This window comes from Dasypus novemcinctus, chromosome 7, assembly GCF_030445035.2.
Source record: "Dasypus novemcinctus isolate mDasNov1 chromosome 7, mDasNov1.1.hap2, whole genome shotgun sequence".
Classification (NCBI taxonomy): domain Eukaryota; kingdom Metazoa; phylum Chordata; class Mammalia; order Cingulata; family Dasypodidae; genus Dasypus; species Dasypus novemcinctus.
In genome coordinates this window covers 76,802,371-76,824,307 of record NC_080679.1, presented here as the reverse complement: position 1 = coordinate 76,824,307, position 21,937 = coordinate 76,802,371, and the positions used below count along the sequence as shown (strand labels likewise).

Below are 21,937 nucleotides of genomic sequence, written 5' to 3'. Positions count from 1 at the left end.
TATATGGGGATGCCACTCAAGATTTCTAAGTCTTCCCATTTTCCAAGAGAATCCAGATTTTTAAAAACTGGTTCAACTTAAAAGTAAAGAAGCCACAAAAAATAAAATAAATGAAAAACACCAGAAACTCCAAAATATTGTGCTGATCATACAAAACATGTCTGTGGGGCAAATCCAGTCCAGGGAACCTTCCAGTTCGCAAATGGCTACTGCTAGAGTTTTCTGGCTTGACATTGTGGGGTTTAAAAATTTTCACTTAAATAGTAGAGCAATCTTCCTTTTTAAGAAAGATAGACCTGAAATCTTTGTTGTAACTTTTTTTCTCTTTATAGAGACTCTTAAAAGAACAAAACAGGCTTTGAAATGACTCTACAGACCTTGGTTGCCCTTTTCTAAGTTTGTTGGTTCATTCTTTCAGTGACATATATTATCCTAGTCATTTAGTTAACATACATTTGTGAATCACTTACTGTATGCCAGACATTGTATAAAACAAATGAGTAAAATTCGGCCCTATCTACAAGCTGTTCCCATTTGAGCTGGTTAGAGCTGAATTATGATTTTCTTTTAGAAATGTAGGTTACCCTGTACCATAAATATTAAGAGCTGATTGAGACCTTAAGTTCAACTCATTTTAGAGACCAAATGCTTAGTCAGGGTTAGATAAACAGTTGAAAACAGCCAATACTGTTTCTAGTCTTTCATAGCTATATAAGGCACAAGAAAATATAGCTGTCCTTTCTGACAATACAAAATTTCTGGATTGGCAAATGTTTAGCCAATTAATTGAATTTTTCACTTTCATACATATATTTGGTACCATTCGGTCTTATTTTTGCATGTGAGGAGTTGTCACTTCAAAGAGAGATGTTCTAGTGATAAGATGCTGAAACAAATCTTACAAATCACTTCCTTCATTGTGATTCCCCAAAGGTTTTCCATTTCATGATATTCATACTGTGAGTTTGAATGCACAGGCATGTTTCAAAGCTCAGATTTTCTTTGATAACCACTGCAGGAATCTTTTCAAGGGGTTTATTTAAGGAGGGCTCTCCTTTTTCATTTCAACTTGAGGTCCTTTGGATAGAATCTGGTGAACTCTTAGGTGCACAGGGAAATGAGTTTTAAAGATTGATAATTCTGTTCTGAATATTCTATCACAGAGAGCAAAATAATCCCCACCTTTAAGTAGAATTTACAAAATTCCAATGTATTTCAAGCTTAAAAACTTACTTTTATTTTATTTTTTGTTTCACTTAAAGATTACCTAAAGCTGTTAAGTGGATACAAGTGCAGTATGCTTTTGCTTATTTGAAAGGACCACTTAGTCTTATTTTTTTCTTTTTTTTAACTTTATTTTGTACATTTAATAATTGAAAATATAAACAAAGACTAAAAAGAAAACACAGTTGAATAAAAACATACATTTCTCAAATATACTGGATACCTATACATTTTTAAAAAATCATACAATATGTTACACAGTATATTTAGTTCATAGTAATGCACTCATACAGTATTTGTCCTTTTGTGTTTGGCTTGCTTCGCTCAACATAATGTCCTCCAGGTTCATCCATGTTGTCCTATGGTTTATGACTTCATTTCTTCTTACAAATGCATAATATTCCATTGTGTGAATAGACGACAGTTTGTTTATCTATTCATCTATTGATGGATACCTGAGTTGTTTCAAACTTTTGGCAATTGTGAATAAGTTGCTATGAACATCTGCACACTGTTCATGTCACTGCTCTCAGTTCTTCTGGGTATATACACAGTAGTGGTGTTACAGGGTCATGTGGCGACTCTATATTCAACTTCTTTAGGAACTGCCACACAGTGGCTATACCATTCTACATTCCCACCAAGAGTGAATAAGTGTTCCTATCTCTCCACATCCTCGCCAACACTTGCAGTTCTCTATCTTTTTAATAGTGGCTATTCTAACAGGTGTGAAACGATATCTCATTGTAGTTTTGATTTGCATTTCCCTCATCATTAATGATTATTTCTTCATGTGTTTTTTTGCCATTTGTATTTCTTCTTTGGACAAATGTCTATTCAAGTCTTTTGCCCACTTTTTGATTGGGTCGTTTGTCTTTTTATTGTGAGTTGTAACATCTTTTTATATATTCTGGATATTAAATGCTTATCAGAGACATGATTTCCAAATATTTTCTCCCATTGAGTTGGTTGCCTTTTCATCCTTTTGATAAAGTCCTGTAAGGTGCAAAAGTGTTTAATTTTGAGGAGGTCATCTATCTGCTTTTTCTTTTGTTGCACGTGCTTTGGGTATAAGGTCCAAGAGACCACCACCTACTACAAGGTCTTGAAGATGTGTCTCTACATTTTCTTCTAGTAATTTTATGGTCCTGGCTTTTATATTTAGGTCTTTGATCCATTTTGAGTTGATTCTTCTATAGGTAGTGAGATAAGGGTCATCTTTCATTATTTTGATTATAGATATCCAGTTCTCCTAGAACCATTTGTTGAAGAGACTGTTTTGTCCTGTTAACATTAACTTGGTAGATTTGTCAAAAACCAGTTGGCTGTATAGGTGAGGGTTTATTTCTGGATTCTTGATTCAATTCCACTGATGAGTGTGTCTATCTTTATGCCAGTACCATGCTGTTTTGACCACTGTAGCTTTGTAATATGTTTCAAGGTCAGGCAGTGAAATTCTTCTTTTATCACTCTTTTTTTTTAAGAATGCTTTTGACTATTCAAGTGCACTTCCCTTCCAAATGAATTTGGTAATTGCCTTTTATAATTCCGTAAAGTAAGCTGTTGGGATTTTGATTAGTATTACATTGAATCTATAAATCAGTTTGGGTAAAATTGAAATCTTCATGATATTTATTCTTCTAATCTGTGAACATGGACTGTCTTTCAATTTTTTTAGGTCTTTTAAAATTTCTTTTTAGCACTGTTTTGTAGTTTTCTGCATATAGGTCCTGTACTTCTTTGGTTAAATTAATTCCTAGGTATTTGAGTCTTTTTGTTGCTATTGGAAATGGAATTTTCCCCTTATTTCCTCCTCAGATTGTTCAGTACTGGTTGTACAAAAACATTACTGATTTTTGCGGGTTGATCTTGTATCCTGCCACTTTGCTGAACTCATTTATTAGCTTAAGTATCTTTGTCATGGATACCTCAGGATTTTCTATGTACAGGATCATGTCATCCACAAACAGTGAGAGTTTACGTCCTCTTTTCCTATTTCGATGCCTTTAATTTTTTTTCTTGTCTAATTGCCCTAGCTAGAATTTTTAGTACAATATTGAATTACAGTGGTGACAGTGGGCATCCTTGTCTTGTTCCCAATCTTAGAGGGAAAGCTTTCAACCTTTCCCCATTGAGTATGATGTCAGCTGTGGGTTTTTCATATATGCCTTTTTACCATATTGAAGAATTTTCCTTCTATTCCTATCTTTTGAAGGGTTTTATCAAAAAATGATGCTGGATTTTGTCAAATGCCTTTTCTGCATTGATTGAGATAATCGTGTGTTTTCTTCCTTCAATTTGTTAATGTGGTGTATTACGTTGATTGATTTTCTTGTGTTGAACCAGCCTTGCATACCAGGAGTAAATCCCACTTGGTCATGATATATAAGTATTTTGATATGCTATTGGATTCAATTTGCAAGTATTTTGTTGAGAATTTTTGCATCTATGTTCATTAGAGAGATTGGTCTGTAATTTTCTTTTCTTGTAGTATCTTTATCTGGCTTTGGTATTAGGGTGATGTTGGCTTCATGAAATATGTTGGGTAATTTTCCCTCCTGTTCAATTTTTTGGAAGAGTTTAAACAGGATTGGTGTTAATTCTTTCTAAAATGCTTGATAGAATTCACCTCTGAAGCCTTCTGGTCCTGTGATTGGTTTATTATGTTCTTGTATTTCTTGTATCATCAGTGTAGGTTGGTTGTGCCTTTCTAGGAAATTGTCCATTTCTTTTGTCTAGTTTGTTGGCATACAGTTTCTCATAATATCCTCTTATGATTCTTTTTATTTCAGTGGGGTTAATTGTAACTTCCCTCCTTTCATTTCTGATTCTGTTTATTTGCATCTTCTCTCTGTTTTCCTTTGTTAGTCTAACTAGGGGTTTGCCAATTTATTAATCTTCTGAAAGAACCAACTTTTGGTTTTGTTGATTTTCTCTTGTTTTTTGTTGTTGTTTTTCTCAATTTCATTTATTTCTGCTCTAATCTTTATTATTTCTTTCCATCTGCTTGTTTTGGGATTGGTTTGCTGTTCTTTTTCTAGTTTCTCTAGTTGTTCAGTTAAGTCTTTGAGTCTAGCTCTTTCTTCTTTTTTAGTATATGCATTTAGGTCTATAAATTTCCCTCTGAAGACTGCCTTCACTGTATCCTATAAGTTTTGATACATTATATTTTCATTTTCATTTTTCTCAATATATTTATTGATTTTACTTGCAATTTCTTCTTTGACCCAGTGATTACTTAGGAATGTGTTGTTCAGCCTTCACACATTTGTGAATTTACTTTTTTCCTATTATTGATTTCCAATTTCATTCCATTATGATCTGGGAAGGTGCTTCATATAATTTCAATCTTTTAATATTTACCGAGAGCTGTATTGTACCATAAAATGTGGTCTATCCTGGAGAAAGATCCATGGGACTTAATAAGAATGTAAAATCTGCTGAGTTTGGATGCGGTGTTCTGTATATGTCTGCCAGGTCTAACTCATTTATCTTATTGTTCAAGTTCTCTGTTTCCTTCTTGATCTTCTGTCCAGTTGTTCTATCTAATGATATGAGTGTGGTGTTGAAGTCTTCAACAATTATTGTAGAGATATCTATTTCTCCCTTGGGTTATGCCAGAGTTTGTCTCATGTATTTTGGGACACCCTGGTTAGGTGCATAAAATATTTATGACTGTTGTATCTTCCTGGTGGATTGTCCCTTTTATTAATATATAATGGCCTTCTGTAGCTCTTATAACTTTTTTTGCACTTAAAATCTGTTTTATCTGATATTAGTATAGCTACCCCTGCTCTTTTCTGGTTACTATTCACATGTAGTATCTTTTTCCAGCCTTTCACTTTTAGCTGGTTTGTATCCCTGGGTCTAAGGTAAGTTTCTTGTAAGCAGCATTTGGATAGCTCATATTTTTTAATCCATTCTGTCAGTCTGTATCTTTTGATTGGGGAGTTTAATCCATTCATATTCAATGATATTATTGTAAATGCACTATTTACTTACTCCATTTTATTCTTTGGTTTTCATGTCATTTCTTATTTTTGTCTGTCTTTTTACTCTTTGGGTTATCCTTCTGTTATTCTTTCTTCTATACTCTCCTACAAGCCTATCTGTCCTGTCTTTTTCTTTATGGTTCTAAGCCTTCCTTTAATATTTCCTGCAAAGGTGGGGTCTTTTTTTTTGCAAACTCTCTTAGTTTCTATTTGTTGGTGAATATTTTGTACTCACCTTCATATTTGAAGGACAATTTTTCCAGGTAAAGAATTCTTGACTGGCAGTTTTTCTCTTTTGGTATCCTGAGTGTATCATACCATTGTCTCCTTGCCTCCATGGTTTCTGAAGAGAAATCTTTGCTAAGTCTTACTGGAAATCCCTTGTATGTGATGGTTTGTTTCTCACTTGCTGCTCTTAGATTTTCTCTCTATCTTTGACATTTGACATTCTGAGTAGTGTGTGTCTTGGAGCAGATATTTTCAGATTTATTCTGATTGGGGTATGGTGTGCTTCTTGGACACATATGTTCATTTCTCTCATGAGAGTTGGGAAATTTTCAGCTATGATTTCCTCAGATATTCTTTATGCCCCTTTTCCCTTCTCCTTCTGGAACTCCCATGACACATATGCTGTTGCATTTTGTGTTGCCATTCAACCCTTTGAGCCCCTGATCAATTTTTTCCAGTCTTTTCTCTCTTCAGTTTTAGCTGTTGTGTCTTTAGTATCACTTATTCTTTCTTCTATTATTTCAAGTCTGCTGTTGTATACCTCAAATGTGTTTTTGGTCTCACCTCTTGTGTCTTTCATTCCCATGAGCTCTGTTACTTTTCTGTTCAGGATTTTAAATTCTTCTTTGCACTCAATGTCTTCTTGATGTCATTTATCTCTTTGACCATACTGTCTTTCAATTCATTAATTTGATTTGGAAATTTGTGCGCATCTCACTGATTAGTTCTCTCAAATTCTGCATCTCTTCTTGGACTTTGTTATATTCCTTTTCTTGGGCCATGTCTTCTATTTTCTTAGTATGACTTGTAATTTTTTTTGCTGATATCTAAGCATCTGATTAGGATGTAGCTTACTCAGATGCTCTATTTCTCCTCTATTATAGGGATTTAGTGGCAGGAGGCTGTGTGTTACTACTGCTCTTTGATTCTTGGCTTGACCTGGATTGTTAGGATTGTCTTGACCATTGCTCAGAACTGGGCACTGGACCCAGTAATTGGTTGTAGAGTCACTTCCTAGGGCCTTGGGGAGGGAGAATATACAGGCCAGAAAAAGCCTCGCCTACTTATTTTTAATTTTCTTCCATGCATTTCCTTAGTCGGCCAACAGATGGTACTCTTTGGGAGCTCTCAGTTCAATGCCTGATTGGAGGTATTTGTTGCAATACAGAGAGGATCACATGACAGAGGCTGGAGGCTATGAGCCTTGTAATTCATACTTTCTCTGAGACAGCTCTCCAGCCTTCTCTGTCTGCCCTCTCCCTTTACCTGGGTTGGAAATATTTCCACTCCCCTCAGAGTCCTCAGCATTCAGTCCCTGTTAGTAGAGGAAGAGATTGGGAGGTTGTATATCTTTAGCCCCTTGTGGGCTCCAAGGAAAACAATCGCACAACCCCACCTGGCCTGGAAGGGCTCGTGGGACACAGCAGACCAAATCTGTGGGTCGGAAGCTGAGTCAGCCCTGGGCTGTGTGTCTCTCTCTCCCCTTTCCTGGGGTAGTAGATCCCTGGATCCCCCTTTGTCTGTAGCAGCAGGCCCAGAGGCCCAAGAAGTGTATTTAGTGTGGGGGATGGTGCCGGCAGCAGCTGCTGGTTTCAACTCACAGTTCTGTTATCGGAATTTCCCTCTCTCCTCTGGCTGGTGTCCAGCCCTAAACCCTAGAAGATCTTTTTCTAGGCTGTTTCTGCCTGTCCTCTAGCTATTTTTCTCTAGTCTTGTATTAACAAACATTTGGATCAGTGGTACAAATTGTCTTTTGAGTGTCTGTGCATTTTAAAAGAGGATCTGCTCTTTTCCTGGGGAATACTGAATAAATTACTGTGCTCTAGTAGGATGTATTTATTCAACACATACTTACTGAATTCCTACTATGTGCCAGACTTTCTCCTAAATGGAGAGAATGTGATGGCAAACAAGATAAATGCTCCTTCACTCATGAATCATGAGATTTACACACAGAAGTACTAGAGTCAAAATATTTTCTATGTTTGGGGACATTTCTTTCCAACCTCTGGTTCCCTCTTCCCGCCACTCGCTTTGACAAATTCTAAAGTTGCATTGTCTGCCATAAGATAAATTTGTGTATATAAATATTTCTGTAATAGGTTGAAAGCTGGCGCCAAACCGGTTATATTTTAGAGAATAAATGTTTATACATATTTCTGACCCTTGGTCATGCAGCTAGGAATTGAGAATTTTCTAACAATTAAATTCAATTTCAAGTTATTATGTTTTACTTTCATTGTCCAAAGAATAATTGCATTTTTTTTTCTTTTTTTCTTTTTGTTAATCATACTTGCACACTCTACTACCAACAACTTTTCTTTTATAAAGACTTCAAATGTATCTCTCACATATATGTGTTCATATTTCACCTCATTTTCTGGGGAAAAATGGTCTTGCCTACTTGAATCTCTAACAGAAAACCCTTGTGTTAGTCACGAGTTGCTGTTTTAAATCATTTTCCCTCCTTGTGGATTTATGAGGCCCCTTTCTTCCTTCTCACTGAACCTCAGGAATGGTGTCTAGGTAAGTGCCAAGCCAAAGAAGGGAGAAATATTTAAAATTCTGCTCTCCGGGCAGTTTTTATAACTGTTGAGGATAACTTCTTGTTTAAGAAATGTGGTCTGACTTGTTAAAGTTACCCTTTTCTCCTGAAATCCACCATCCTCAGGTTCTTTATCCTTTTTTTTTTTTTAAGCACAGCCTATGCAGATGCCAACATTTTGCAGCCCTCCTTCTCTAGATAAATCCAGAGAGTGTTCTGGCAAACATTCAACTCAGCAGCACAGCCTCTGTGGAGTCTGGGAAGATGTTCTTAGGAACTCCTTCAACCATACAGAAAATAATATACTAGATCCCCACATACTCAACACCCACAACAAACAGATGTTACAATTTTTGTCAACATAAAAATTTGTAAGCTAGAAATTAGAGGTCGAGGGGAATAAAGCATAGGGAAGAACGACTGCATGGAGAGGAGTATGCACCCTAAAATGAGCAAGGAACTGAAAGAAGAGATAGAAGAATTCTAGATTAGACCTAGTAATTGTCTGAGCCCATTTGGATCAGAGGAAAGCACTTCTCATGATTCAGAAACTCCTGAGGATTTCCCTCTTATGTAACAGGACAGTAATTACTGTTTTATTTATTACCCCAATCATCAGTAAAAGATTAAATTGTGTTGCATTCATGTTGCTGCTGGAGGAGGAAAGCAAGTGTGCAACCAGCTTAAAAAAAGATTGGATAAACATAAAAGGTTTAAAAATCAAGTTTTGACACTCAATGGGAGTCAATTTCAATTTGATGTGGTCCCCAGTAAGGCTTATGGTATTGGGAGAGTAAATTTCTTCCTTGGGGACAAAGCTGTCTTTGAAATTTTGGCAACATTTTTTAATAAGTAAACTTTGAAAGAACAACATTCATGCAGAAATACCTGAATCACAAGTGCACATTTTCTTAAAGTGAACATACCTTGTAGCCAGTGCCCAGTTCAAGAAACAGAATCCCTCTTGTAATCTCTTATAATCCCTTTCAGTCGTGATAACCACTCCTGACTTTTAACATTAGATGTTAGTTTTGAATTTTGGAAATTTTTGATATAATATGATCCAGATTGGGGAGAAAAAACTGCTATGATTTATCATTCCTAATTTGCTTTTCAAACAAACACATGTGGAGTATTTCCTTTTCATATGCAGATGTTCAAGTCTCTCATCTAAGATTTCTTATTACCCCACCCCGCAGTGCTTGCAGGAGCAGGGAGAGGAAGAGGACAACAACAACACAATAATAATATTCATTTTAAAACACTAATTGAGGTTGAACAAGTTATGTAGCCTCTCTGTGCCTTAGCTTCCTCTTCTGTACAATGCTGATAATAGTACCTTCTTCACAGAGTTGAGATAAGAATTAAAATGTAAGCATAGGGAAGCAGACTTGGCCCCGTGGATAGGGCGTCCGTCTACCATATGGGAGGTCCGCAGTTCAGACTCGGGGCCTCCTTGACCCATGTGGAGCTGGCCCATGCACAGTGCTGATGAGCACAAGGAGTGCCCTGCCACACAGGGGTGCCCCCCACATACGAGAGTCCCATGCGCAAGGAGTGCGCCCCGTAAGGAGAGCCACCCAGCACAAAAGAAAGTGCAGCCTGCCCAGGAATGGTGCCACACACATGGAGAGCTGATGCAGCAAGATGACGCAACAAAAAGAAACACAGATTCCCATGCTGCTGACAACAACAGAAGCGGACAAAAAGAAGAACACGCAGCAAAATGGACACAGAGAACAGACAACTGGGGCGGGGGTGGGGGGGGGGGAAGGGGAGAGAAAGAAATAAAACAAATATTTAAATTTAAAAAAAGAAGTTATATAAAAATAAGTAAATAAATAAAATGTAAGCATGTAAAACACAGCATGGTGCCTGCTACTTAGCAAGGGTTCAATTGTGTGTATGTGTGTGTGTTAGTGTATATTTATATATAGAGAGAGGCTAAACAAGGAAAGTGGGAAATGTGTTGTTACTGGGTCTTCATATATTGCATTTTTTCTTTTACTACTTCCTGATTATACAGCTTGCAAAAGACTCTACTTTTTGGATAAAAAAATCAAGTCACTGGGTGAAGAGGCATTTGCTACCTCTGAAAACTCCTCAGGAATCATAAGGATGTGTGGCTGAATCATCAGAGAAAAAGCAGGAGGAGAAACCAGTGTCTGAGTTGACTTCAGTTCGGTTTCTCGACTTTGATCAGTCTGCAGAAAGTGCTTTGTATTCATTTATTTTAAAAGAATTTATGGGTCACACACAAATGAGTGCATGTAAAATTGGTGAAATCTGAATGAGGTCAGTGGAGTGTAGCAATATCAATTTTCTGGTTGTGATATTGTACTATAGTTATAAAAGATGTGAGCCCAGGGGAAACCTGGGTGAAGAATATATGGGGTTGCTCTGTGTTATTTTTTGCAACTGCATATGAATCTACAATTATGTCAAAATAATAAGTTAAAAAAAATAAACTTAGTCTGAACTAAAGGCTGTCTTAGGCTTTTGGGATACCAGGGAGAAATAGCAAGATCCATTTCCTGCCCTCAGTGAGGATCCCTGTCATGAAGTAGGATTGAGAAGTGATAAGACTAATAGGGCCTGCTTTCTGCTCCCCACCCCCTGCCCCTTCCCCTGACATCTGCTCACCTTCCCAGAAGCCTCACTGCAAGAAAAAGGAACTGCTTGATAAAGCTATCCCTGCCTACCCTTCCCAATTCCTGCCTCTCATTGCTTAAAAGAGCCACTTCCCCTCCTACTCAGGGCAGATGACATTTTGAGCCCTGCCTGGGCAGAGACTTTTCCTGAGCTACAAGTAAAGATCTCTGCTTTGGATTACTTGACTTTGGGCTCTTCTTTGGCATTTCTTGGTTACCTTTTAAGAAGGAGCCTTGAGTTAGCTTTTGAAAGTGTACTTAAAGGTGTTGCATTAAGTGGCTGGAAAAGATTCATTGAGTATAGACATGATTAGCCGAAAAGTTTTCATATCCTCAAGGCAGGATAATCAGTCAACATTTATCAGAGACCCGTATATACACTAAAATGAACAAATAGCAGTCCTTCATGGGTTGGAGTAGGTAAAGAGTATGCTGTCCTAATGGTAAAAGTGTCCATGGTATGTCCTACTCCAAAGAGTAGGAAGATTGACACCCTGTGCTGAAAGCTTTAAAGAGGCTTAATTCATATCCATCTTTGTAGGTGCCTATACTAGTCCACCAAAGGGATATCGATGCAAAGTAACAGAAATCTGTTGGCCTTTATAAAGGGTATTTATTTGGGGTAAAAGCTTGTAGTTACAAGGCCTAGAAAGCCTAACCAAGGTTACTTTTGTACCAAAGTTAGTTGCCACATGTTGAAGTAAGATGGTCATGGCCTCTGGCTGGTCTCTGTCTTCCTCTCTGGGCTTCCTCTTCCTCTTGAGATCAGTGGGCCCAGCCTCTTGAATAGGGTTCTTAACAAGGGTCTGAGAGCTTGAGTTGAAAATTCAAAAAAACTTTATTCTTGTGGGGATGTGTTGGTGCGGGTGTGATATATTTAATAAATAATGCACAGTATAGTGTGGACTTAGTAAGGGGTCTGTGGTTTTCACCTGACTGGCAAAGGGGTCCCTGGAACAAAAAAGGTGTAGCACCCTTCTCTGGAGACTTTGTGCTTAAGTGAAGTCCTCTCTCTCCTGGCATGGGGCTTGTTATCAGTCTCAGTTGTTCTGCTTTCTTCTGAATATCGGCTATAAGCTATCAGGCATAATGGCTCATCTGTCCCCAGGGCTTTATCTGTTCGTGCTCTCCTTTCTGTCACATGGCAGGATCAAAAAATGACAGAGCTCTCTCTTCCTGTGTGTCTTCTTGTGTCTGTGAGTGTCTGTTTATATCAGACCCAGCAAGGGGCAGAGACCCAACCTAAGTCACACCCACTGACATAGTCAAATCCAAAGTCCCAGTCTTAGCAGGTAATCTAATCAAAGACACCTCTGCTGAATGTAATGCAATCAAAGGGGATCACACCCAGAGGAATAGATTAATTTACAAACATAATCTTTCTCTTTTTGGCGTTCATAAAATAATCTCAAACTGCCACAGTGCCTGAAAACAAATACATAAACTCCTGCATTTTTATGATCCTATGAAGTTGTATGTATTCAAATTGTCTTTTGTGGATAGAGGCGTCTGCTTTTTCTTTTTCTTCCTGGGAATTAAGAAGCATACCTGATACACTGCTGACATAGAAGAATTCACCTTCCAAGGAAGTATTCTTTAATCTGCCACACATTTTCAGGTATCTAAATTTTCCCTGACATAGACTGGAGAGGTAGGAAAGAAAGGATATTATCATCAGAACAAAAATTAACTGCATGCTGGTTAGGGTGGCCATATAATGTACTGGTTGAACCCACTTGAAAAAAACAACCAAACCTTTAAAAACCCTTTTTATTGAAGTTTAACCTGCAAACAAGAAATTGTCCATATAAATGTAGAACTTGATGCAGCTTTCCTCAGTGTTCACCTGTGTGACCAGTTCCCAAGTAGAAAAACAGAATGTTCGTAGCAAACTAGAAATCCCCTGTGGATTCCCTTCCAGTTGCTATTCCTCAAAAGAGCAGCTATCATCTAACTCCTAATTGCAGAGATGAGTTTTGCCTGTTTTTGTACTTTTCATAAATTGAATCAAACAGTATATACCTGTTTATGTCTGGTTTATTGGTAGATCCCTATTATCACATATAGTTATAGATCATTCATTCTCATTACTGTATATTATCCCATGGTGTAAATATATCACGATTTGTTTATCCATTCCAAATAGATGATGAACATTTGGGGAGTTTCCAGCTTGGGGCTTGTGTAAACAGTGCTGCTAAAAATTATCTAGTACAGGTCTTTTGGTGAACATATGTATGCATTTCTTATGGGCATATACCTAGGGAGGAATCTCTGGGTCATAAGATGTGCATAAGTTTTGCTTAAGTGGATACTGCCAGTTTTCCAAAGCAGTTCTTTTCCTTTACACTCCCATCAGCAGAACATGAGAGTTCTGATTGCTTCACATCTTCAATTTTCTGTTCATTAGTTTGTCTTTTTCTTATCAAACCAAGACTTAAGAAGAAAGGAGACAAGCATAAGCCAGATCATAAGTTCAAGAATTTAGTTTTGGACATCGAGAAAGCAATTGGCTCTGTGGGTCTGGAGTTCAGAAGAAAGTTCTGGGCTGGAAATAAAAAATTTGGAGTCCCTGCCATGTAGAAAGCATTTCAGCAAGAGAGTGTTTGAGGTCACCCACAGAGAGCGTGCAGAGGGAGAAAAAACCTTGGGACTCAGCCTGAGAACTGCCAACGTTCTTGCAAGTTGTGAGTGAAGAAAATGGCAGCCAGTGTGCTCTTGAAGGAGACACAAGAGATAGGAGTAACACAGGGAAATGGGGGAGAAACAGAATCCAAGAGGATAGGGTTTCACAAAAGGGAGAGTCCAGCGTGTCAAACTGTTCATCTGGTGTTGATTTTAAAAAAGATGAATTCTGTCCCCTTTTGTCTCTCCCTAGCCATCATCGTGTACCGCCTGCCATGGACCTGGAAATGCAGCAAGCTCCTGATGAAATCCATCCATGCGGGGTTAAACGCCGTTGCTGCTGTTCTTGCGATTATTTCTCTGGTGGCCGTTTTTGATTTCCACAATGCCAGCCGTATCCCCAATCTGTATAGTCTGCACAGCTGGGTTGGACTGACTGCTGTCATACTTTACATCTTACAGGTCAGTGTCTCAGTGTGTTTATAAACAAGTATAAACAGTAAAGCAAGTTGGATACTACAGATGTTTTCTGAACATTCATGGTGCCATGCAGGACAATTCCAGTGTCCTGAAATTGCCCCATAAATATACCTATTCCTCCCTCTTCCTCCCCTCAGAACCTCTGGTGGCCCTGCTTTCACATCATTGATAATACATGACCACACTGGTATGACTTAGCAAATTGAACAGACTCACAGAGCTATAGTCTGGAAAATAGTTCTGTCTCTTACAGAAAGGGAGTAGAGGGTGGTGAGCTGATGCCCGTGTGGGCAGAATCTTCTACCTTCACTTTTTAAAAGCACATACTCTGGAGAGCATTGTATTTAAACCCAAGTTAGTGGGGTATCATACCATTTGGCTGTTCTCTGTCACTAAAGAAAAGGTTAATTTAAAATCTTTCACTAAAAAAAGGCATCAGGCCTAGACTGTTTTATACCTTGACTTTTGTGGAACAGGTAATTTAAACTACTCCAGTCTGCTGTGGAATACATACTCCTCAGTTTATTTTTTAAAGCCAATGAAACCTTAATGCCAGTATCTGAAAACCTTTGTATTCAGTTCTAAGTTAGATAATTCATATGTTACACAAACTGTTCTAGAATGCTGTAAAAACTAAAAGGTCTCAAGTGTTTTTTTGAGACTCTACCATAGCCTTTTAAAAAAAAAAGACTTATTTATTTATTTATTTACCACCCCTCCTTGGCTGCTCTCTGTGTCCATTCTCTATGTGTTCTTCGGTGTCTGTTGTATTCTCATTAGGCGGCTCCAGGAACCCATCCTGGGGCCTTCCGGAGTGGGAGAGAGGTGATCATTCTCTTGCTCCACCTCAGCTCCCTAGTTCGCTCCATTTCATCTTGTCTTTTCTCTGTGTCTCTTTTTTGTCATGTCATCTTGCTGCGTTGGCTCTCCATGTGTACGGTACCACTCCTGGGCGAGCTGCTTTTTTCCCATGCAGGGCTGCACTCCATTGCATGGGGGTCACTCCTTGCACAAGGGGCACCCCTGTGCAGGGCGACACTCCTTGCATGTGGCAGCACTCCACGTGGGCCAACTCACCACATGGGCCAAGAGGTCCTGGGTATCAAACCCTGGACCTCCTGTATGTTAGGCAGATGCTCTATTCATTGAGCTGTATCTTCTTCCCCTCTACCGTAGCCTCAATGCCAAAATTTGATAACAATAATACCACAAAGGGAACTAGAGACCATTTTCATGTATATGAATATAATATAAAAGTTACTAATATGTTTTTGTAAATCAAATGCAGTATTATAGGAGTAATACACCATGGCCAAATGAGATTTATTCTAAAAATAGGAGGATGAATCAAATTAAAGGAGAAAAACAGATCATTATATAAACAAATATCCCCCTAGAAAGCATTTAATATCATTCTGGGACCACTCCTTTTAAAGTCTATCTTACAAACCTATGTGACAGAAAAAGGCAGTCTTTGCTCAAGATACTTTATTACTGTGTGCCAGAAAGTTGCCATTTTAAATCTGTGTATGTAATGGTGGGCCCTTCTTAGATGTGAACCCATCTTGCCCTACGTACATACACTCCACAGGTGACAACTCAAATGGTAAAGATCTTAACTAACACTCAAGAGCAAACATCAGATCAAACCATGAAGCACTGAGGACACTTCCATTAAAATCAGATATAAGACATGCTCCCACTTTTATGGACTTTGTCTAGAGGTTTTAGCAAATGTACTAAGACAAGATAATTTTAAAAATCTGTCTAAATAATAGAGAATACTTGACAATTTTTTTGTGTTTGCAGATTATGTAATGTATGTCTGGAAACCCAAGAGACTACTACAAGTAATAGGAGAATTTGGAAAGGTGACTGGATATAAGATAGCCATGCAGAATTCATTAACTTTTGCTTATTCTAGAACTAACCACTTAGAAAAAGAAGTGGAGTCCATTTACAATACAGATAAAAACTCTAAAATGCCTAAAAATAAATAAAATATGAAAGTATAATTCTATATAAAGATCTATAAATTAAGTAAAATACTATAAAATCTTATTGAAATACAGAAAATATAGTATGAGTGGTATGATTAAAGAGATAAAGAAAGAAAAATTAATATCATACACATATCATTCCCTCTTCAACTAATATTTATGTTTAATACAATTTTTTAAAATATTTATTTATTGATTTATTTCTCCCCCCCCCGCGCCGGTTGTCTGTTCTCCTGTTCTCTGTGTCTATTTGCTGCGTCTTCTTCTTTGTCCATTTCTGTTGTTGTCAGCAGCACGGGAATCTGTGTTACTTTTTGTTGCATCATCTTGTTGTGTCAGTTCTCCATGTGTGCGGCACCATTCCCGGGCAGGCTGGACTCTCTTTTGCGCTAGGCGGCTCTCCTTACAGGGTGTACTCCTTGCGCATGGGGCTCCCCTACGTGGGGAACACCCCTGCGTGGCAAGGCACTCCTTGCGTGCATCAGCACTGCGCATGGGCCAGCTCCACACGGGTCAAGGAGGCCTGGGGTTTGAACCACAGACCTCCTATGTGGTAGACGGATGCCCTAACCACTGGGCCAAGTCTGCTTCCCTGCCACAATTCTAATCTTAATCCCAGTGGGGCTCTTAAACTTTATGCAGAAGAGCAACTATCTAAGAATAACCAAGAAATTTTGAAAAATAAGTGAGGGAAGACTTGCTTTTTTTGATATTAAAACTTATTGTGGGGGAAAACAGAAATGGCTTAAGCAGTTGGGCTCCCATTTACCATATAGGAGGTCCAGGGTTCAAAGCCCAGGGCCTCTTGGTGAAGGTAAGCTGGCCTGCATGGCGAGCCGGCCTATACGGAGTGCCAGCCCAGACAGGAGTGCCACCCCATGCAGGAGTGCTGGCCGATGTGGAGAGCTGGCACAGCAAGATGACACTACAAGAGACACAGAGGAGAGACAATAAGAGATGTTACAGAACAGGGAGCTGAGGTGGCACAAGAGAATGATGGCCTCTCTCCCACTCCGGAAGGTCCCAGGATTGGTTCCCAGAGCTGCCTAGTGAGAATACAAGCAGACACAGAAGAACACCCAGCGAATGGACACAGAGACAATGGAGAGGGGGAGGGGGTGGCAGGGGGAGAGAAAATATAAATCTTTTTAAAAAAGCCAAACAATGTGAAGCTACTTTAATCAAAACATGTAATTAAAACAGGAATAAATAAATAGTCATGGAAAGAATAGAAAGTGCAAAAACAGATTCTAATATGTACGAGAACTCTTTTCTATGACACCTTGCATTTCAGTTTATTGTGGAAAGAATGTCTATTTAATAAATGATGTCATTATAATTGACTATCCATTTGGAAGAAAACAAACAAACTCCACACCTCACACAACAGAAAAAAAAAATTCCAGATAGATTAAAGGTCTACATGTAAGAAAACATTCATATCAATGAAAAAAGAAAATTAAGAATAATTAATATAGCATCTGTATAATCTCAGTTAGGGACGACCATAAGCATGGGAAGAAAGCCAGAAGCCGTAAATGACGTATTTGAGTACGTAATTTAAAAAAACAGGGAAGTGGACTTGGTCCAGTGGTTAGGGCGTCCGTCTACCACATGGGAGGTCCGCAGTTCAAACCCCGGGCCTCCTTGACCGGTGTGGAGCTGGCCCATGCGCAGTGCTGATGCGCGCAAGGAGTGCCCTGCCATGCAGGGGTGTCTACCGCATAGGGGAGCCCCACGCACAGGGAGTGCGCCCCCTGGGGAGACCTGCCCAGCACGAAGGAGAGTGCAGCCTGCCCAGGAATGGTGCTGCACACACAGAGAGCTGACACAACAAGATGACACAACAGAAAGAAACATAGATTCCTGTGCCTCTGACAACAACAGAAGCAATCAAGGAAGAGGGCTCAGCAGATGGACACAGAGAACAGACAACTGGGGTGGGGTGGGAGGGGAGAGAAATAAATAAATAAATCTTTTAAAAAAACATACATGACAAAAGATACCAAAGTTAAAAGAAATTTCACAAAGAGATATAGGGAATAATATTTGTAAGACATATGAGGTATGTTAAGGGTTAATGTGCTTAATATACAAACTTCTAAAAATTGATAATAAAAAGACAATAGGAAAATGAGCAAAAGATCTAAACAGCAGTTCAAAGATGAAAATAATTAATTCACCACTAAGCATATGACAAGATATCCAACCTCACTAAGAAGTCAGGAAATATAAGTTAAAACAGTAATAAGATACTATTTTTCTCCAGAAGATTGACAAAACAATTATGTTCGTTGTTGACATGGATGTGTGGTAAAGGGTGCTCTCCTAAAATGCTGGAGAGTGAATTTCCACCAAATTTTTAGGAATCAATTTGTTTATATCTATTGATATATATGTATTGTAAAATATGTTTACCCTTTGACTTAGCAATCCCACATATAGGGAGAATAGATATAAATTACCATCAGGTAAGGAACTCTGTAAGGTGTTGTTTGGACAGGCAGGAAATGGGAAGTACTTAACCTTCAGTAGGGGAACAGTTAAATTGTGGTAAATCCATATTGTTGCATATTATACAGCCATTAAAAGGACTGCAGCTATCCCAGCAGAGTGAAACCCCTGCTGCTATGTTCTTCAGTTTACTACCAGGGACTAATATGTATAGTAAAATATCATTTTGGGGGAAGAAAAAGGAAAAAAACAAGGAAATAAAATATAAAAATTCTATATATGTGTAGCTGTGTAAAGAAAGATGTGGAAAAATATGCCAAACTGCTACCACTGTGGGGTGGTGTTGGCAGAAAGGAACTATTAATTTCTATAGTATATCTTGTTTGACTTGCTTAACAATGTGGCTCTTTTGTTCTAAAATATAAATAAATAACATATGAAAACCTTATATGTTATATATAAATTCTATATATACGTATATGTATATGTATATATGTATATAAAATTTTTTTAAAAGATTTACTTATTTCTCTCCTCTTCCCCACCCCACCCCGGTTGTCTGTTCTCTGTGTTTATTTGCTGCGTCTTATTTCTTTGTCTGCTTCTGTTGTTGTCAGTGGCACAGGAATCTGTGTTTCTTTTTGTTGCATCATCTTCTTTTTGTTGCGTCATCTTGCTTCTTTTTGTTGCGTCATCTTGTTGTGTCAGCTCTCTGTGTGGCAGCACCATTCCTGGGCAGGCTGCACTTTCTTTCGCACTGGGTGGCTCTCCTTACAGGGCACACTCCTTGCGTGTGGGGCTCCCCTACGCGGGGGACACTCCTGCATTGCATGGCACTCCTTGCGTGCATCAGCACTGCGCATGGGCCAGCTCCACACGGGTCAAGGATGCCCGAGGTTTGAACCGTGGACCTCCCATGTGGCAGGCGGATGCCCTAACCACTGGGCCAAGTCTGCTGCCTCTCAAAAATTTTTAAACTAAGCAAACCCCCACCCCCACCCTCCAACACACAGATTGTGCCTTTTGGTTGTTCAGTCAGGAACCAGGTAACCATAGTTTCCTATTCTTTTTCTTGAAAAGACTGTATTCCAGCTTTCTTCCTTTGTTGTATGAAAGCTGTTTTTAAGTAATTTGTGTGGCTTCTCCATAAAAGTGACAGATCTCCCAGGCACGGTAAGGAAGAAATTAAATGAAAGAACAATTCCTTTCCCAATGGAAAGAAACCATTTCTTCTTTCTTCACTCTTGATAGGAGCTAAGCTCCTTCATCGTGATTTACAAAGATTCTTGTCTCCATATTCTTAGTTGCAAAAACACATGAGCCACGACAAATATGCCTTGATTGAGATTATTTTCTATCACATTTTTTAAGTTAAAAGTAAATAGGGGAAGCAATTTCACTTTCTGAGTCAGAAACACTCTGAATGGCTGTTCTTAAGGCTGCCGCTTCGGGTGGCGAGCAGGAAACACCCACTCGGCACAGCTGCAGCAGCCTGGCTTGTTGCTCGCTTACCCCTACACCAGCCACAGGGGTGTTCTCGACCAAATGGCTTTGTGTTTCAGTCACAAAGTATAGTTGCATGAAGACCATTTATCCAATTTTGCGGTTAGTTTGCACTCCCTTCTCAGTCCAACTCAAGGAATAAAACTACTGCAGAGGAATAAGAGGGTGGGAGAGATTTTCAAGATTAGATTCTCTCACTTTAACACTGTAGGAGTTTGGTTTAGCATAAAATGAGTGCAAAATCAGGCTTTAGCTGCCAAATAAAGCCACTACCTGGATTAGTTCGGTAAATAACAGAGGAAGCAAGCGACAGATCAACACAACCAAAAAGAACTGGAAGGTATCCTTTTCTCATGTTCCGTGGATTATAAAGCATTTCTAGCTTAGATTTCTTTACTATTTATGAAACTTTGTCTTTGGGGCATTTTTTAAAGAACTATTGAATGTATGAAGCTATGAATTATAACATAATGAACTCCTATATTCCACCATCCAACCTAATTTAGAACACATAGAGGCCTCCCCTGTACCCTCCTTCATCCCGCATCTCTCTACTATCCCAGCCCTAGAGCAGGGGTTCTTAACTAGGGGTCCATGGAAAGATTTCAGGGGCTCTGTGAGCTTGAATTGAAAAAAATCAAGTTATTTTCTATATTTTCTCTGACCTGTAAGTGAAATCTAGCATTTCCTTCACTTATGAATGTTTGCAATAAATAAATTACAGAAGTATTCATTTTACCTGACTGGCAGAGGAGTCCATGGAACAAAAAGGGTTAAGAACCCCTGCCCTGCGGTAATCATTCTCCTGAAGTTTTTTCCTGATTTCCTATTTTTCTTTATACTTTTATTGCATATTATGAATCCCCAAACAACATATTGTTTAGTTTGACTTTTTTTTTTAAAGGAACTTAAAAAAATAAATGGTCTCACACTATGTGGGTTCTATTGCAACTTTTCATTCTACTGATTCAAGTATATCGATTCCTCTAGCTATAGGTCATTCATTCCCCCCACCCCCACCCTGAGATGGCTCCCTTGTCTGTTTGCTTGTTGTTTTTGCTGGCTGCCTGCTTGTTGTTTTTGCTCATTGTCTGCTCATTGTTTCTTTAGGAGGCACCTGAAACCAAACCCAGGACCTCCCGTGTGGGAGGCAGGCACTCAACGGCTTGAGCCATATCCACTCCCTGTTCATTTGGTTTTGCTTGTTGTTTGCTCGTTGTTTGTTTGTTGTCTTGCTTGTTTTTGCTTATTGTCTGCTTGTTGTTTTTGCTCAATGTCTGCTTTTATCTGCTTATTGTTTGTTTGTCTTCTTTAGGAGGCACTGGAACCTGAACCCGGGACCTTTTATGTGGAGAGGCAGGCCACTTCCACTCCCCATTTTTACTTGTTATTCCATTGTATAAATATTCTGTAACTTTATTTATCCATCTTCTGCTACCCAACATTTGGGCTACTTTCATTTGTTTTCTGTTACAGGCAGTGCTACAATGAACATTCATATACATTTCTCCTCCTACTCATATGTAGGAGTTTCTCTGGGCAGATGTTTAGGAGTGGAATTATTATTATTATTATTTTTTAAAGATTTCTTTTATTTAATTCTCTCCCCTTCCCCCTTTGTCTGCTCTCTGTGTCCATTCGCTGTGTGTTCTTCTGCATCCACTTGCATTAACTGGCAGCACTGGGAAACTATGTCTCTTTTTTGTTGTGTCATCTTGCTGTGTCAGCTCTCCGCGTGTGCAGTGTCACTCCTGGGCGGGCTGCTCTTTTTCCCTGCAGGGTAGTGCTCCTTGCGGGGCATAGTCCTTGCACATAGGGCTCCCCTACACGCGGGCGCCCCTGAATGGCACAACACTCCTTGAGCACGACTGCATTGTGCGTGGGCCAACTCACCACACGGATCAGGAGGTCCTGGGTATCCAACCCCGGACCCTCCATATGGTAGGCGGAGGCTCTGTTGAGTCATGTCTGCTTCCCTAGGAGTGGAATTATATGTTCACCCTAGCAAGATAATGCCAAATGGTTTTCCAAAATAGTATACCCTGATTATATTCCCACCAGCATTGTATATGAATTCCCATATGCCACATCCTTGCCAACACATGTCCCTCCAAATTTTCTAATTCTTGCCAAAGTAATGGTTATAAAATGATGTCTTCTTGTGGTCTTAGTGTTCATTTTGCTGGTTACTTCTGTTTTTTCTACTGAGAAGTAACAGTTTTTGCCTTTTATCCA

The 21,937-nt window shown here is 39.0% G+C and overlaps 1 protein-coding gene across 1 annotated transcript in view; it reads left to right on the top strand.

Annotated features, from left to right (window-relative positions):
- Positions 1–21,937, top strand: part of CYBRD1 (cytochrome b reductase 1) — a 38,222-nt gene that overhangs the window by 6,549 nt on the left and 9,736 nt on the right. The window contains exon 2 of the mRNA XM_058300652.2: positions 13,519–13,727. Coding sequence (XP_058156635.1) covers positions 13,519–13,727 — 209 coding nt within the window. The remainder of the gene's footprint in view (positions 1–13,518; positions 13,728–21,937) is intronic.